Source organism: Manduca sexta, chromosome 10 (genome assembly GCF_014839805.1).
Source record: "Manduca sexta isolate Smith_Timp_Sample1 chromosome 10, JHU_Msex_v1.0, whole genome shotgun sequence".
Lineage (NCBI taxonomy): Eukaryota > Metazoa > Arthropoda > Insecta > Lepidoptera > Sphingidae > Manduca > Manduca sexta.
In genome coordinates this window covers 13,225,716-13,245,450 of record NC_051124.1, presented here as the reverse complement: position 1 = coordinate 13,245,450, position 19,735 = coordinate 13,225,716, and the positions used below count along the sequence as shown (strand labels likewise).

General features: G+C 38.3%; 1 protein-coding gene across 1 annotated transcript; it reads left to right on the top strand.

Moving 5' to 3' along the window:
* Positions 1-12,768: 12,768 nt before the first annotated feature.
* LOC115444199 (altered inheritance of mitochondria protein 44) lies at positions 12,769-19,080 on the top strand. Its single transcript, XM_030169877.2, has 4 exons — positions 12,769-13,210; positions 14,153-16,576; positions 17,253-17,702; positions 18,324-19,080. Exons 2-4 carry the CDS (start codon positions 16,247-16,249, stop codon positions 18,561-18,563), a joined length of 1,020 nt encoding a protein of 339 aa, XP_030025737.2. The 5' UTR covers positions 12,769-13,210; positions 14,153-16,246; the 3' UTR covers positions 18,564-19,080.
* Positions 19,081-19,735: the final 655 nt, after the last annotated feature.

Sequence of the window (19,735 nt, the reverse complement as noted above, 5' to 3'; positions counted from 1 at the left end):
TATGCAGAAGGGGTGGCGAAAAGTGGGTGCCCTAGGGAACTAGGGCACCCACTTTTCGCCAAGTATGTTCCGTCCCATGATGTGATAGGGGGCGAGCCTATCGCCATATCGGGCACAAATTCTAGACTCCGGGCTGATACTGAGCAGAAAAAACCCAAATATCATTTTGCCCGACCCGGGATTCGAACCCAGGACCTCAGAGCGCTATTGTACCGGACATGCAATACAACTACGCCATCGAGGCAGTATTTATTTTTATATAATATATTTATGGAATATAATAACAATATAAACGTCAAAATGTAAAAAAGCTTACCATTAAAACTAGCTTTAGCTCACGGCTCCGCCCGTGTGGCATGTGCAAACATTTTTGATCTTACCTTGTCAAATTGTCTACAATATATTAATCTAGGATTTGGTATAAATAGGATTAATAATAGTATGCCAAATTTCATTTAAAATCATAAACCAGTTTGAAAAACATTTACTAAAACTTTGAGAATTTGAATGGCAATATTAAAATAATAAAAAAATGTGTCAACTCCATAGCATAATTACAATAGTGTGGCAACCCTATGAGATCCAACATTTCACAATCAAGTATTATGGAAAACTCAAGCCCACGGCACGATGTAGCATAATATGCTCATATATCTGTGTAGAATTCCAGAAAACATGGAAATAATATTCTGAGTTTGTACTTCGGAATCCATTTATTTACAAACTGACATTTCTTTGAAACAAAACATTATATTAAGAAAAACGTACCAGCCAGTACACTACACTCCTCCATACTAAATTAACAAAACACTCAACCCTACAACTTAAAAATGATAATACCTCACATTCTATAATCAGGAACGTTTGTTAATCTACACTGCCTAATAGGGCGTTGCCTGGGACGTGGAGTCGTTGGCTCATACGGTAAGGCGTCCTGAAATTCAGGTGATACCGGGGTGGCACTACCCTGAAGTTCCACTAACGGAGACCGCGTCGCGATCGGTCTACTGACCGGAGTATGAATTGCGGAATCGCACACTCTCTGCCCCTGCACCGATGATAAAGTGGCTGGCTCTGAACCTAGTGCTGACCTTAATCCTGCATTAGGAAGTTGAGACACCCTTTTCATTGGAATCGCTAGGGATAAACTAGCGTTCTCCTTCCTAATTTGGTATTCATTTTTATGAAACTTCCTTTTAATTTGGTCTATATGCCTGTGAACTAACTCTCCCCGGCTGCCTACAATCTCGTAATCAGTATTCCCTAAACATCTATGAATTTTGCCTGAGACCCATTTGTCTCCACTCAAATACTGACGGTACCATACCTCTTCACCCTGATCGAAAGATCTGTGTACCCCTTTTCTAGCTCCACTTTGCCGTTGCTGAGCTTTCCTTACAAAATTCTCCCTGTCTGGCCTTAAAACGTCTAACTTCGTCCGTAACCGTCTACCTAACATTAACATTGCAGGGCTTTCTCCCGTAGTCGAATGCGCAGTATTTCTATAGTGTAAAAGATAAGTATAAAGTGCTTTATCAACTTCTTCCTTAGCCTGCACTGCTTTCTTAATAACCCTCTTTAAGGATCGCACTGCATTTTCCGCGAGACCGTTTGAGGAAGGATGATATGGCGCCGAAAAAACGTGATCTATACCATTAGATTTAAGGAAACTACCAAACTCATTGCACGTAAACTGGGGCCCATTATCCGTAACGATCTGCTTGGGTAGGCCCCATCTGCTAAAAAGTTCACATAACTTATCTATGACCTTCGGTCCTGTTGTATTACTCATATGGAAAAGTTCCGTCCATTTAGATGTAGCGTCCACTACGATCAAGTATGTTTTCCCAAATACGGGCCCCATGAAATCTAAATGCAGCCTGGTCCATGGATGATTCGGCCACGGCCACATACTCGGAGTTTGCCGCGGCGGAGCATCCGCCTGAGCAGCACATATCTCACAACTACGACACATGCGCTCTATTTCTTCATCAAGTCCGGGCCACCATACGTAACTACGAGCCATAGCCTTGGATTTAACTATACCCATATGGGGCTCATGGAGCATCCTCAAAACTTTTTCTCTACACTTCACCGGAATCAATAATCTATGCCCCCACAACACGCAACTCAATTCTTCATAGAGTTCATCTTTCCGATTAAAATAAGGTCTAAACTCTTCGATATCACAGTCTCTTGGCCAACCATCGCGCAAAAAACTCAATATCCTCGATAAAACCGGATCCTTACTAGTCTGTAGTTTTAACTCTTTATAATCTAACAATAAAGCCTGTTGAACAAAATGCAAATAAGTTTGTTCCGGCACAGTGACATCTTGCTTACTATTTATCGGTAAACGCGACAACCCGTCGGCACCATTTCTCTCCGACCTAACATACTCTATTTCAAAATCATAAGCAGATAAAATGATAGCCCACCTTTGCATACGACTAGCTACCATCGTTGGAATTCCTTTATGAGGGCCGAAGATCGATACCAACGGCTTATGGTCCGTTCTCAAGAGAAAATGACGCCCATACAAATACTGGTGAAACTTTTTGACCCCGAATATTATTGCCAACGCTTCACGATGTATTTGAGAGTAATTCTTTTCCGCGTCGGTAAGAGTGCGCGATACATAAGCTATCGGGCGCTCTCCCGTTCCGCTTGCCGCCGGTTGCGATAGCACCGCTCCAACTCCACGCGCACTCGCATCACAAGTCAGAATAAGAGGCTTATTTGGGTCGTAATGCGCTAAAACCTCTGTACTCATCATTAACTGCTTAATTTTACTAAAAGAACGTTCACATTCGGCCGACCAAACCCAAACCTTGCCCTTTTGAATAATTCGTAGAGCGGTACTAATATAGTGCTCATATTCTTTACGAATCTCGCGTAAAAGTTAATTAGTCCTATAAAAGATCGCAACTCCGTAACATTACTCGGTCTAGGTATTTTATCAATCGCCTCCAATTTCGCTGGGTCGGTTTTAATGCCGTCCTTATGTAAAACGTATCCTAAATACTTTACTTCATCAACTAAGAAAACACATTTTTCGGTTTTCAATTTCATTCCTTTAATGTAAAAGTCTCTCAAGCACTGCTTCTAAAGCGGCCAAATGCTCCTCCTTATTGCTACCTCCTATTATCACATCGTCTAAAAATACCTCTACATTAGGAATTCCCTTTACTAATTCACACATTATGCGCTGAAAAATGCCCGCACTAGACGCTAGACCATAAACTAATCTATTATACTGAAATAAGCCGCGATGAGTATTTATCACAGTATATTTTTTTGTTTCATCTAACTCTATCTGGTTATAGGCCTGGGATAAATCTATCTTAGAAAAATATTTAGCCCCGCCTAGGCGCACCAATAAGTCATCAATTCTCGGTAACGGAAACCTATCTACATATAGCATAGGATTAACAGTAGCCTTATAATCCGCACAGATTCTCAGAGAGCCATCCGCTTTATTTACCGGTACCAGAGGAGACGCCCAGTCGGAACAATCGACTGGCTCGATTATTCCATCGCGCAGCATTCTGTCTAACTCTGCGTCAACACGGTCGCGCAGTGCGTAAGGCAGTGGCCGCGCACGATGGAACACCGGAACCGCCGATTCCCGTAATTTCAACGTCGCCTTACAGCCAGTGAATCGGCCCAAACGTCCATCAAACAGCTTGTTATATCTGTCAAATAATAAGTTTATTTCTTTATTAAAATGAGTCCGATCAACATTACAATGCTTTACATTCATATTGGTAAATAGTGGTATTTTGATATGTAGTTCAGTTAACCATTGCCTTCCTAAGAGTGAGGTAGTACCTCCTTTTACTACAAACAACTCTAATCGTTTAGTTTGTTCCCTGTAACGTACTAGCGGATTAATAACCCCTATGGGTTTTATACTTACACCATTATAAAAATTAAAAACTATCTTGTGCGGCTTCAGTTTTAGATGATTAAAATACGCATCATATGTGCTCTTACTAATGCATGACACAGCTGAACCCGTGTCTACTTCCATTTGTATAGTACAACCATCAATGGATATGGGCAAACTCACCGCCTTATAATTATTTAAACATAACTGGTGAAGGTTCTCTTCTACATCCGACTGCTCTTCGGCATTTTCCCGTTGATTGGCTTGGCCGTGGTGTATTCCTGTGCGACCCTGAGATCTTGCCACCGCTGGTATTACACTTGCTCGAGTCTTCGATGCCGCGACAAATCGGCACATTCGCCGTAAGTGACCAACAATTCCGCATCTTCCGCATACGAAGTCGCGGTACCTACAGTCTACATTACCATGATCTATAGAACCGCATCGGCCACAACCTGTGCTGCGGACTCTGTGCCCTGTCCGCGATCCGCTATTTCCGTGAACAAAAGACCGCCACGAGCCTTCTTTGCACGCTCATGCGACGCGAGTAAGTGCACTTTTCCCTCTGCAGTCGTCGGTGATTCCGTCACTTCCGCACTCAGAACCATCACAGCCGCCGCATCTCTCTCCGCCGCTTCTAATGAGCTCGCCAACATCACAGCTTCCGGAAAAGACAGAATACCGTTTTCGGCAAATAGACGCTGCCGAATCACCTCGCTTTTAATCCCACAGACAAATTGATCTCTTAAATTTTCGTTCAAATTTGCTCGAAATTCACAATAACGTGACATTTTTTTTTAATTCCGCCACGTAAACGGCATCAGTTTCTTGGCTTTCTTGTCTCCTCTGCCTAAATTTATAGCGCTCCGCTAGAGGCGATGGTGTGGGTTGCAGATGATTCCGCATCTGCTCCACCACTTTTTCGTACTCGGATTCTGTGGGTTTTTTCGGACTGGATAAATTGACTAATAGTTCATAGGCCTCTTCGCCCATTACAGCAATTAAAGTTGGTAACCTCATGTCTTCTTTCACATTATTTACTTTGAAATACATTTCCAGTCGGTCTATATATGTTGACCACGTACCATTTTGTACGTCGAATTTTGATACCTTTCCAATCGACATTTTAACACGCTATACCCTTCCTCCGAGATAACTTACATACAATATGTTCTCAATTTTCCTCGTCGCCACTGTAGAATTCCAGAAAACATGGAAATAATATTCTGAGTTTGTACTTCGGAATCCATTTATTTACAAACTGACATTTCTTTGAAACAAAACATTATATTAAGAAAAACGTACCAGCCAGTACACTACAATCTGTCAAAATACGACGTTTATACACATTACGAAATGTTTTTACTAAATATGATACGTTATATTTTTTGTAATCGGACAGCATTAGAAATAAACTTGAATTATCGTTCTATTAAAGACCATCCATAGTGAAAAAAAGGTATTTTTTTAGTCAGCTGAAGTACATTTAATGACAGGCCGACATAATTTTAGCGACTCTCGTGGGTCAGTCTCTATGTGGTCATAATTATACTTGGAAATTACTGCATGAAATGACTTCTCGTCTTGATGGGCTACTTTAATATAACTTAATAATTACTGTCTCTCATATGTGAGAGTCCGCCTAGGTAGATACCACCGCATTGTCTATTTCTGCCGCCAAGCAACAGTATATAGTCACTGTTGTGTTCCTATTTGAAGGACATTATAGCCAGTATAGCTACTGGATAATAAGACTTAACATCTCATGTTAAGTCAAATGTAATGGATTACCAAACCATACATTGTAATTCAAGGTGTTGCATGGTGTTTCTATTGTTTATGGGCGGTCGTATCGCTTACCATCAGGCGAACGACAAACTCGTCTCGTCATTCAAAGCCATAAAAAATACAATATTATCTAAATTCATCCAAATAATGTTGTATGCGTGGGTTACTTTACCCATTAACGCTTTTATGATTCAGTCGTTGGAGAGGGAAAGTGGTTGTTGAACTTATCTTTGTAAAATGAGCAATTTGCTCAAAATCCAATACATGACCTTACGTAACAAAACATAACCTAACCTAATCCACAAAGCCAAACTCATTTTGAAAACCGAATTATTTTGCAAAACTGAAGTGGTGTTGCGCGTGCGCATTTCCCAATGTTTATCCAACTGGCCGCCACACCGTTTGTACGCAAACATCAAACAATACCGGCCTTGTAATCATTTCAGTCATTATTGGAACCAATATTGGCGATCACGAATGAGTGTCGAGCGATATTGAGCAAATATTTGTGACAAACTATTTTCATCAACGCAAATTAATTGATGTTTAAACGTGTACCGTAAAAATTTCGATTCATAACATACGTAGGTACACGTTATACATTCCAAAAAGGGAAAGCAGAGACGCTACCCATATTTTAGAATTATATTTGTCGCATGATCTCAAAATACGCGACAAACAAACAAATCAATTTCAAGGACTAAATGGTATTATGAGTTCACTTGTCGCACCTCTGCCTCACTTACCAGAACAACACCGTAAGCATACGTGTTGTTAATATTTTCCCGAAACACATCAAATCAATCCGATTGCGAAATAAAAATTCGCACATACAAACAATAAAACGGACAGGCGATTTATAATATTAGATAGTTTGGCAAACGTTCAAAATGCTCGTAACCTCGATCCATTTTCTCAAAGAAATCCCTAATAAGATTGCAAGCACTACTACCGTCTGTGTATTCTATGTTATAGACTTGCGAATTAACTAATTGACAGAAGGAACTAAGTAAAAGTAAAGGATAATTCTCAGAAAGTAGACATTTCTCTCTAACAGATATAATATGTATGGCGAACAGAAATGGTGGGTGAAGTATAAAACTATTTTTCCATAGGTTTGGTATAACGAATGACACATTTGTCCATGCCAGTGTATACATTCATGTTATTCGTAATAGGGGACCGGACAAATTTTCAGAAGGTGTTTTAAATTGATAATTGTGGATATAAATAGCCAAGAAAAATAGTATTTTGCACAAATAAAGCTTAAAAAGTACATAAAACCATGCCTAAATGTTAAATAGCTATAATTCCCGCGCAAACGCTACATTATGTCATTTCGTCTCGTGTGACGTCATACGTGGATAAAGCAACTTGACAAGTCTTGTCATTTGAACAGTGATTCAATAATGCCAGATTAGGAATATTTACCCTAGATTTAGGGTAAAACTGAATCAGCAGGGTATTTTTTATGGTTATTTTTGGGGTAATTCTACGAGTTAAGGTATTAAAGCTATTGTTTCACGGTATTGTAATAAATATTGAGCTTAGAGAAAGATGTTTCCTACAAAAATTGTAGGCCATGAAACAATTAAGTATAATTTTTTATCCAATACAATTTTCGTGTACAGCTAGTTGTTCCTAATAGAATGAGATAATTAAATTAATAATTATTGAAGTGGAAGTGAAGAAAGAAGTGGCGTCTGCATAGATAACGATATAGAAAAAAAAAAGTACCGAATTATTTATGATTGGTTTAAGGGTAAAATTTTAAATTCCAAATAATCCTGGGGTAAAGAGAAATTATGATTTGGCAACACTGCATAGACCGTGTTAATCTCAGGTTACTGTTTAACAACCAGAATTCTATATAAATAAATATTCTATTCCATATCATGTGGCAGCTAAAACATAAATAAATACATCTCATAACCATAACCTCCCTGGGTGTACAAATGATTTAATTAATTGAAATATTCATCGATTTATTTTAAACCGAAACACTATTTTTTATTTACTTACATCAAAGTGATCCTCACAGAACTAAATCGGTGAGTCTGCAGACATTCCGTCGTAGGTTCGTCTTGCTAACTGCAACCACTTTATTAGTATATCTGTTTTTCGTGGTACATCAATAAATAATTTGTTTGGTAAAGATATAGAAGTATTATTACATTCAGGTACGACGCACCAACAATATTTTTTGCGGTCCATTATGATTATCTAACGATTAAACAATCTGTAAACGTTAAGCTGGAAGATAGTAACAACGTCCCGTATAAATTAATATTAATTATTAGAGCAGTTCTGTGACAAAAAACACATTTAAAGCATTAAAATAACACAACGCGGTATGACATCCAGATGACGTCTGTTTGTTTACATTTTACCCACGTGTGACGTCATGCGCCGTGATTGGTGTTTCATTTGCCGTAAAGAATAGACTAAAAATACTATAATTATTGTATTTTATTTATTGATTTAAAAATACAAATCACAACTCTTTTACAAAAACAAATATGAGATAATATTTTTAATATTACAAACTTTACTTTAAACTGAATTTCAGATTTTTTGGTAATACCTGTCCGGTCCCCTATTGCGGATATTTATATATATTTTTTTATTATTCTATTTAGTGCCAAAAACTATGTTACACGAGGTCTTGAGTTCAATATCCAATATGAGCAACACTTTATGCATTGTTTTCGTAACACCTAGAATTGAAGACTTTGGGATTTTATATGCTTTTAAATAATAATAATTTTAGTTCGGCATGAAATTGACTTTTCCGCTTTCCGCTTTCGAGCTGTCAGTATGTCGGCTGTTGCGTCAACCTGGTTACGAACGTATAAGTATATTACATCACAAATTACATTTTTTTTAATCGACTATTAGATTATTTTGTATAAAAATCAGGAGGATTTGTCTCTGTTATGGCGAGACGCCCACCCGAATTATAAGATAATGCTGAGCGAAAAACCTCAAAATGACACTTTAGACAACTTGGGGAATGAACCTAAAACCCCGGCGCGGCAGTAGTACCGCTATACAATAAGCCACCAAGCCACTTGCAGACAATGACTATGATTATTACTATAAAAAAGCAGATAACCCGCAGCAAGTATCTAGTTTTGTATATATAAATAGAAAGAGTTACAGCGTTATGCGAATTTCGCACACGTGCGAGCGAATGCGGAACATTCGCGAGGCGCGTGCTCATCACACCCGGAAGGATGGCAAAGTACCATATTTATGAGGCCCACTGCTGGGCAAACGTTTTTGCCACAAATTATATTAATTATAATTTCTGTGATCAGATACTACTCTAATATTTAGCCCAGATAGCGACCACCATACACAGGGTGTTAAAACCCGCTCTGTGTAATTGTATCGCATTCCAGGATCAGCCTCAGTATATCCGGTTCCAACAGGTAGGCATAATTATGTCACTGTCGAGGGATAATCATCTCTCGTTAGTCGAAATCCTATTGGACCTCATTTCATTTACCATCAGGTGCTATGGAGAGCCCGTATAAAAAAAATCGTACCAAAGACAGCGGAAAATTCCATACATTCGTGTTTTTATAAAACTTTATCGGGAAATAAGCAATCGCTGGTGGTAGGTCCCTCGTACATGAGAAGCCATCTGGGTAGGTACCACCGCAACGTCTATTTCTGCCGCCAAGCAGCAGTATTTATGTTGTGTTCTGGTATGAAGGACATTGTAGTCAGCGTAAGTAATAGCCACTCACGATGAGGAGCGCAGTGGAGTGGCACGCACTACATTGTAATTTAAAGTTCTATATGGTTTTGCTACTGTTTATGGGCGGTCATATCGCTTACCAACAAACGACCGTCTCGTTCAACTGTAATAAAAAGCAGCAAATTCAGCAGCCCATAAACAATTTCGTAACTACCCGAACTTTGAATTGCAAACCTATATGTACTCACTTATAAGATCTTATAACATGTAACGCAACAGAAAAGGTACCCATTACGGTTTGACCGTAGCCAATCTGCAACGTGCTCCATTATGTAATATTAGCACAACTTATGGAGCCAGGATTAATATAGAAAATGTCAAAAGCTACTAATCAAGAAGACTAATCATCAACAACCCAACAATGCTCCTCATAAAACTACAACAACTCTGTCAAAAGAGTATAATAGAAAAACTCTATGGCACCGCTACGATCGAACCACAACCAGCTTGTAACAAACAGGTCGTAGCGCCGCTCTACCGTACAAACAACTTACACAACTCCGTCCATCAGCAAACACTTCCATTTTCAGTTTCAGGGTAGAAAATAACTTTTACCGATGGCTTTACGACGTCGTAAAGCAGCGCGGACGACTTGAATCCAATGTTTTATCACTTTCGACTCAGCAATCAAAACCGTTTTGCTTTCGCTTCCGCGTTTGTAACATCTGGCGGTAACTTGGTGGTGTCATTTTTTTATACTATTACGACTATACTTAGTCTGGCCATAAATACTGTTACACTTAATTATAAAAAAATATTACATTTGAATTTCGAATCTGTCATTTTTATACGATTGTTCATTGTGTTTTCTCATTTTGGCGCCAATACATTGTAAAATATTTTGCGATATTAAAATGGTGTGGGGTGATAAAGAGAACCGAATCGCTGTGATAGCATTACACAAAGTAGGTATGGAGCCAAATGCAATTTTTAAAACTCTCCATACACTTGGTATTAGTAAAATGTTTGTGTACCGGGCTATTAATAGGTACAATGAGACCTCCTCTGTTTGTGACAGAAAAAGATCTGGCCGTCCACGTAGTGTTCGTACGAAAAAGGTGGTCAAAGCAGTAAGGGAAAGAATTCGAAGAAATCCTGTCCGAAAGCAAAAGATTTTATCTCGGGAAATGAAGATAGCACCTAGAACCATGTCGCGTATTTTAAAAGATGACTTAGGACTTGCAGCCTATAAGAGACGCACTGGCCATTTCTTAACTGATAATTTAAAGAAGAATAGGGTGGTAAAATCGAAACAACTACTGAAGCGGTACGCAAAGGGAGGTCACAGAAAAATTTTGTTTACGGATGAGAAAATTTTTACAATTGAGCAACATTTTAACAAACAAAATGACCGTATTTATGCTCAAAGCTCTAAGGAAGCTTCCCAATTAGTCGACAGAGTGCAACGTGGACATTATCCGACTTCAGTGATGGTTTGGTGGGGTGTTAGCTATGAAGGAGTGACTGAGCCATATTTTTGTGAAAAAGGTATCAAAACATCGGCACAAGTGTATCAAGATACCATTCTTGAGAAGGTAGTTAAGCCCCTTAACATCACCATGTTCAATAACCAAGTATGGTCCTTCCAGCAAGACTCGGCGCCGGGTCATAAAGCTCGGTCCACGCAGTCTTGGTTGGAATCGAACGTTTCGGACTTCATCAGAGCTGAAGACTGGCCGTCGTCTAGTCCCGATCTTAATCCGCTGGATTATGATTTGTGGTCAGTTTTAGAGAGTACAGCTTGCTCTAAACGCCATGATAATTTGGAGTCCCTAAAACAATCTATACGATTGGCAGTGAAGAATTTTCCCATGGAAAGAGTGCGTGCTTCTATTGATAACTGGCCTCATCGTTTAAAGGACTGTATTGCAGCCAATGGAGACCACTTCGAATAAGCTTTTTATATTTTTAATTGTTTTATATTTATGTATTAAACTGACACACTGTAAAAGTAATAAATGTTATTTGCAGTTAACAATTTTCTTTTTTCTTTATTACAATATTTATGGCAAGACTAGGTATTTTTATATTGTGGCTAAGGAACTGCGGCATGAACACTTGCACCGGATATAATGCAAAATATGTAAACTCCAAGTATTCGTTGTATATGTACATTATAATAGATTCGAGTGAAGTTAAAAGTTAAGACTCAAGATCACATTGCACACCGAAAATAAACAAAAATCCATCAACGGATACGTCGCCCTTTCACGATAAATATCAATTAACAAATACGTCGCCCCTCGATGGTTGTCAGAATGCCACAAACTGTTTTACTCGCGACTAGCTGGTTCACAAAATTTGTTAGATTTCCATCTCTTTTTTAAAAAAAAAACTTCTGTCTTTTCAAAGTTATGTGTGCGTTTTTTCAAAACCGCACTAGGTCAGCATGGTGAACTAAGGCCTAAACATTCTCGGTAGTAGAGGAGGCCCTTGCTCTACAGTGCTCAATATGCAGTAATTTTGACATTGCGTTAATAAATGAAACCATATATTTGCCTTCTTAACTATACACTTCCAGAAAATTCACTATGGGAATCCTACCATATTCACGGTGGTTACTACGCACGCTCGCAAGATTAATGAGCGACGCATATTGCCATGGCGACAAAGAACATTGCGCCAATTTGTGTCTGTTCTATAACAGGCAATCATGTAAATAGGCGCTTGGTTGCTAAGTGATTACCGCCGAGCAAGACTCATTATTGTAAAGCAATGAAGATATAGGATTCATTTTTTTATTGCCGTTGAATAACCATAGAATATTTTTGAGACCTTAGTAATCACAATGACCCTAAATGCAATAAAATTGTCAATTCACACTGATTTGATATTCATCTTTCTGCCCATTTCGCTTACTATATCTAAGTACTAATAATAATTAATAGTATATCGGAAAATTTTTGATCATATATTAATTATTATTTTTATTACACAGTGCCAGTTATATCTTTGATCTCATTTTGAAAAGGACAACACGAGAGTTCAATATTCATAATTCTCTGGTGGACATTGCGTTGCGAACCGGTGGTAGAGTAGAAATGAGTCTAAATATAAATAATGTCTAAAATTATATTGATTCAAATAAATTCTTACACATCATCCCAGTCATTTGCTACTGCAGGAAATAATTTACAATCAACATCTCTAAAACACACAACAATATACTAACGAAACAACTATTAATCTTCGATCGACATAAAGTAAATAATAGAATGCCTTATCAGAATATAAACAAAGCTCATTACCCACTAATATCATTCAAATAAAATCCGTACGAAGCGCGAAGTACCTACGATAGCTAACGTAGTATGGCGACCTTGGCTTTCGGAGGCCCAATAGGCGCCGACTACGCATAAACACGCAGGCGCCCGACCCGTCAGTCGTGTCCCAATCCAGCATAAACTATGGCGAATTCGTTCGACGATCTGGACCACTCCGATATACACAAGATTATCGCCGAGATGAAATCAGAGCCGTGTCTGTACGACCCAAAAGCGCAGTACTACAAGAATGCAAAGAAAAGGAAAGAGGCTTACGCAAGAATAACTGCGAGAGTGAACGAAGGAGCCACTAAACAATACACAGTGGAGGACATTATGGCGAGCGTGAAGAATCTGCGGCAAAAATACAGACAATACAGGATCCAACGCATGAACAAGTTTTTGCTGTATAAGGAAATGCCCACAGCCCACAAGTGGTGGGTCATGCTGCATCGATTTGTAAAGGATGAAGACAAAATCACTCAAAACGTATTAACTGATGCGGTAAGAATAATAAACTGTGTTTCTTATAGCATGATGTCCTTGGTCTAATGGCAACGTTTATGAGCTGCGGAACGTAAACAAACGAGAGGTCTTGGGTTCAATTCCCATGATCGTGACCCAACCGGGACACGATACCGATATGACGTCGGTGAAATGTTGCCGCACTAGTTGCGCCATTGCCCAATCATACAGAGATAAATGCAGCATATAACTTTACTTGTCCATTTGTTCATATTTCAATCAAAAAGCTTCTATTTCACACTATGAAATATTATGTCGTTATATTTATTATATTGTTATAGTAGTTGCGGCTCGCCGCTCCGCTCAAGTGAAACACATTTTCCAGTTACAATTTGCACAATGTTTTTTTTTCAAAATACAATAAGTACAAACGGCGGTGTTATCGCTATAGGCAATTTCTTCCAGATAACAATGGGACGAATATAAGAAAAAAGAAAGATCACTCTAGTGAATAGAATAATAATTCAGGGTTATTAAAAATGTTAATAATAATCACAAATAAAATGATTAGTAACCAATAATATAAACATCACTAAACGCATAATATAAATACATAACATATTTAATACTGTAATGACTACTAACATATATAAATAGCCTACTAGGATTATTGAAGCCCATTTGCTAGTCCAGGCCATGGTCTATCCGTGTGAACAATTTCATCCAAAACTGCTCAGCGCTTTCTCCGTTAACTTAAACATGCAAACATCTAAACATTTCCACAAACTTTGGTATTTATAATATTAGTATGACACAATAAAATAACCAATATATACACACATCATAGTTAAATGAAATAAACAAACTTAAAACTCGTACCAAACGCGTCATCCAATTAATGAAAGGACCTTAACTGCAACATACATCGCGACGCGTTCGAGATATCAATGTAAGTGAAATTTCTTGCAATGTGTGTTACAGTGCGAAAGTAAAAAAGAAACCCAACGGAGATTTGACCACTCAGTTAAACTTTACATGAAAGCAGAGAAGAGATACATGGCCGATCTGTCTTCTGATGAGGACACCACTGCAGAAGAAAACAGTGACGACAGCGACGGCGAAGCTCCGGCCGCGAAAAAAACCAAAGTGGAGAAGAACGGCTAAGACCGTAAACCGAAGTGTGCGTTGGTGCGTTGGTATAAAATCAGAGACTTTTTCAGCGTATTAAACAGTACATTAAATAATAAATCATTAATTTGGCTATATTTTATTAAATATACTAAAATGTGAATATTTTTTTATTTCCCTAAAAATAACAGTTAGTGTTCTATATATATAAGGCTATAAGGCTTTAAAAGGGTACCATACTTTTAGAAATATGTAAAAAAGATAGAACGAGAGACAGGTAGGTGACAAGTGTAGTTCGGAACACGCTCCAAAACCGTCTATATTAAGGCGATTCTAAATTCCACGAAAGGAGCATATTCCGATCTAGGTAGTAATTTGTTTAAATTCGGAAATTTTAAGATATTTTTTTAAACTAAGTTTGTTTCTTTAATAGGTCACTTTGCTGTGTACGTAAAAAAAAATCTCATTGAAGAGCGAAGACGAACTCAAGGTAAGGTGAGACGCTCCCATGCGAGAAACCGTCTGGTTACATACAAACTTATTTTTAAGAATACTATAGCTACTGTAGCTACTGAAGTACAATTATAAAAATTATTGTTGGTTATTGATTGGTTCGGTGACGGCTCACTTACGCTATAAATCGGTGTGGAGTTTCGCACGAGGGAAGATATTTTCTACACCACAAATCTGGATTTGATTCTCCTCCTTGACAGAAATAGACAATTCGGTGTTACCTACCTAGGCAGACTCTTGTATAACAGAGAGCCAGATAACTTAGCAAACTAGAATGGTGTCAAGTGTTTAAGTGTTACTCAATATAATAAGTCATTCCATTTTTTTATGACATTGTGAGAAAAATATCACTAAACGAATTCAAAAACTATATGTATATTGTTGCATTTATTTCTTTACTAGTGTCTTAACAAAGCCCTTTTTCCCACTGTTATTGTTACTGTGGAGGGGCTCAGCTTTTCGCAATTATATACGCCATACGCTATTTACATATATTATTAAGTTAGTCTTAGGCGTGAATGAGCCGGTTCGACTGAGGTATTATTTATTCTTTTCCAGCTTCTGGAATTTTAATGCTGAACATAACCTCTCTGCCCCCAGTCCCCCTAGAGATTTCAATACCAACCTTTAGAAGCGTTTCGTCGTATTATGTGATCAAAAGCGATTGTATCATTACAACGGATACAAATTCCGATCCCAGTCAACTAAATATTATTTGTAAATTTTATCTGTCACAGAATCGAACTCGCATCCTCACAATCAGCATCTTCCAAACGCTAACGCTAAACCAACGATGTAACTATCAACCATCAACGGACAAAATTTACTAAACAAAACGGTACCCTGTTATCAGAATGTAAACAAGACTCATAATACTATTTTTCGTAGATACTTTAGCGAACGTTGTGTTACAGTGACCTTGATTACAGGGACCCAATCGGCGCCATTTACGCATAAACACGCAGGCGCCCGTGCCATCAGTCGTGTCCCAATACTTATACCATAAACCAACCATAGTGGACCACGTAATCGTACCGTGTTCAGTCTGTGTATATTCAGTTCAAACAGGCCGGCGTAATTGTGACGACTGGCGAGAGATAATCATCTCTCGTCGACACTTTATCTAGACAGCACTCCGCTTACCATTGGATGCTGTGGGTCGATTTGCCGCGCTGTTACAAAAAAAAAATAACAATTTAAACTGAGTGAGTCCTCTTCAATCGGGAGCCCGGGATTGCGCCCCACGTGCCCGTAGGGTAAAGACGGGACTGGGCGAGTGTTCTCTCGGTAGCGCCGTAGTGTCGCGCCCTTGACTTTGGGAGGCCACGCGGGCGGCACATACCAGAGCTACGCACGCGTCCGAACCGTCGGTCGTGTCACGTAAAATAATCTCTAACTAGCGCAAAGTAATTAATCGACGTATACCACGGCGCCATGAGTGACATGCTCAAGATCATCAACGAGATGCGGAAGCAACCGTGCCTCTACGACTCCACCGATAAATTTCACAATGACCAAAAGAAAATTGATGAAGCTTACAAAAAGATAACTGCTGAGGTGAACAAAAGGGCCTCTAAAAAATACACTGTCAAGACATTGAGAGAAACCGTAGTAAATTTGATTAAGAAATACCGAGTGGTCAGGAAGCGTCGCATGAAAGGGTACTACGAGAACAGAGTGCTGCCCGAGCCTCCAAAGTGGTGGATAATGGTGCACTATTTACAATGGGACGAAAAAATCACTAAACATGTTGTAGATAATGCGGTAAGAATGTTTATTTAATTATTACCTTACAGCATAATATGAGTTTAAAGTGTTACACATATTATATACTTACCAGGAGTCAGGAGTCACAACAAGTTTCTGCCGATTATGATCCTCAATGTTTATTTAACATTTACCACATATAAATTCTAACACAGAAAAATATTGATTGAAATCCGGTAAAAATCAATAAATTATAACCCTTTCAATTTCGGTAGAAATATTAATAAATAGGCGCAATACGCGCAAATGATGTCATCGGATATTACAATGCTTGTGAATGAATGAGATAGAACGATATCCCCTGTATACTGTCACACGAATAAATCAACGCAATCCAAAGTTATGACCGTTTATATCGCATATTTGGGACTTCACGAAGGAATCAAAACCTATAGGGTACTTCCAATTGACTTAAAATCATAAAATTTGTCAAGAAGTGACTGACGTCTTTCAGATAGCGCTATAGTTAGCTGCAATGATTTAGGAAGTTTTATAAAGGGCAAGGCAACAAATAAAAAATATTAGTTTGTAAAAAATAAAGGCAAGCTATGATATAACTACAAGGTAATAAAAAGAAAATAAGATAAAGGTGGAATAAAAAATTAGTAAAATGTATAAGTAATATGTGATAAAATTCTAACCAAATAAATTTTCTACTTATATTTTCTTGCAGTCCGTACAAGAAACAAAAAAGTTCGTCAAGCGCTACATAAATAAGGAATCGTGCAATTTGCAGGGATTAAAGTTTGACGATGGTCGTGAGAGAACCGAAAAAGACATAAGGGATATGCTAGAATCTGCTGAAATAGAAAAGCACGCTGAGAGGGATTTTATGATAGAATGTTTATCCGGGGAACCGTGCCTCATTGATCCGAAGCATAAATTCTACAAGAACAACAAATACAAAGAAGCAGCGTACAAACGAATAACCAACGAAATGAACAAGGAGTTTTTAGATGGATACACGATCGCTAATGTTAAATTATTCATCAAAGTGTTGAGAGAAGTCTACCGAGAAATTAGACATAAGAGATTTTGTCGGTATTTGGAAAACAGAACAATGTCTTTAAAACACAGGCCATGGTGGGGGGAGCTTCACAGCATATTAGCGGATGAAACTGAGGTAAATATATTATAAATACACCTCGCAATATCTCCCACATAGCTCAAAAGCCTAAAGCGCAAGTCGGCTGTAACATAACCTTTTTGTTTTAAATGTTGCAATTCGATATAACTCTGGGTGCATTTTAAATGATTGAGAACCAAATTGTTCGCAAATCTCGCTCTATTAGTAGACTGGTATTTAGTAGGAATGATCATGATACCTGTTACCAAAGTAAAACAAGCAAACAATTTGCACGATGGTAAGTGACGCGACATCCCATTTTCAGCAGCAACTGAACCCAAGCTCTTGTAGTACATAGTATTGCATATTATTGCACTGCTCTAGTTACTCAGAGACAGTAAGCGGTATAATTCCCAGTAATTAAGCTGGGTGCAAAGTTGTTTAAACTGAAACACAAAGATGTTTGTACAATGTTGCTTGGCGGCAGAAATAGTCATCGTGTTGGTACCTAAATAGCCCAGCTTTAGGCAAACGGAAGGTCCACAGCTATCTAAGCACTGGGTTTAGTGCGATCCTGACCGGTACCACACTAACACTAACAAAAATACAGTGGAGGCTCTTGCAGGATATTCTGTAGTACTCCAAAAACAAGTTCAAAATAATACGATTTTGTTTCAGGACTTTTTAAAAGACGACGACGACGGAACGTTTGCAGGTTACATAGAAAAAGAAAAGAAAGTGTTAATAGATGATGATGACGATACTGAATTTGAAGACAGTTCTGAATGTGATTCGTCTGATGACTGTGGAAGTGAAGAAGAAGAAGAAGATGATGATGATGATGATGATGATGAAGAAGAAGAAGATGGTGAAGATGATGATGATGATGATGAAGAAGATGATGATGATGATGAATAAGATCCTGTTTGTGACTCTGATTAACACAATAAGCATATGCATATTAATTAGAAAATATGAGGTACATGAACTGTTGAACTTTTGCTGTTGGAAATGTTTGTTCTAATTTGTGTTTCGATTGCTGTAATTTAAACAAGGGCCAGACGTCGAAACTGCGGTTTCCGCTCAATAATATATTATCAGAGGGACATATCACCAACACTAGACTGTATATATTAAAACTTTTTACAGTTGCTTTTGAGACTGTCCGTGAACCGTAAACCTGATTTGAGTAATTGATTTGCCATTATTGTTTTTGGCTCGTCAGCTAGAGGCCTCAAATATAATATAACAGCAAGCAATTTACTTCAATGCCTTTGTAATAAACAGAATAATGTGGCTACGACAACAAAGCAAGGCGCTAAAACATTTTATAGTAATTCGTACAATTTTTGTACTTATTTTGTTATATTATTAGAAACTGTGCCATGATTTTACGTGTTCCTTTCAAAAATGCTAATAAACGAGTTCACAAATAGGCGGTCCTATTACTTCTTCTCCAAAACGTTCCCTCAAATATTTCTTCGTATGGTGGCAAAATTACAAATCACCACGCCGCGTCGGCCTAATGCTCGGTGAAGGATCTTCTATCGCCAGGACCTCGATTGCTTAACAGTCGATTGGTAGTAGATGAGATTAAGTTTGTGATAACCCTCATATAAACCACGCGCTCGTTCCAAGGAACGGCGGGTCGAAGTATGAGTAAGGTGAGGAAAACCAATAAAAATAAGTAGTTTATAAGCATGTCAAAAAAAAATTATGTAATTGCTTCATTGCTGGGATTTATTGAAAATAGCTATAAGTCATACGTGATATTATTAATTTCTCAACTGAGTTAATAGCCTCGGTGGTGAAGTTTCAATCCGTACACAGAATGAGAAGATACTATTAGCGCACAGAGGTCCTGGGTTCGAATACCGAGTTAAAATTAACTGTGAATAAGTTTTTCCATCTTAAAATTTACTCAGCTGCAGTTCGTAGTCAGGAAGTTGGCGATGAAAGACACCAGTGCCATGAATAGCACATAAATCCTGCGTACCTGGCTGATCTTCGCTAAAAGTGGCTGCTGTGGCCGAAATTCGGCTAACAAGGATTCATTCATTACCGATTTCGAAATCTTTTCTGACCAGACT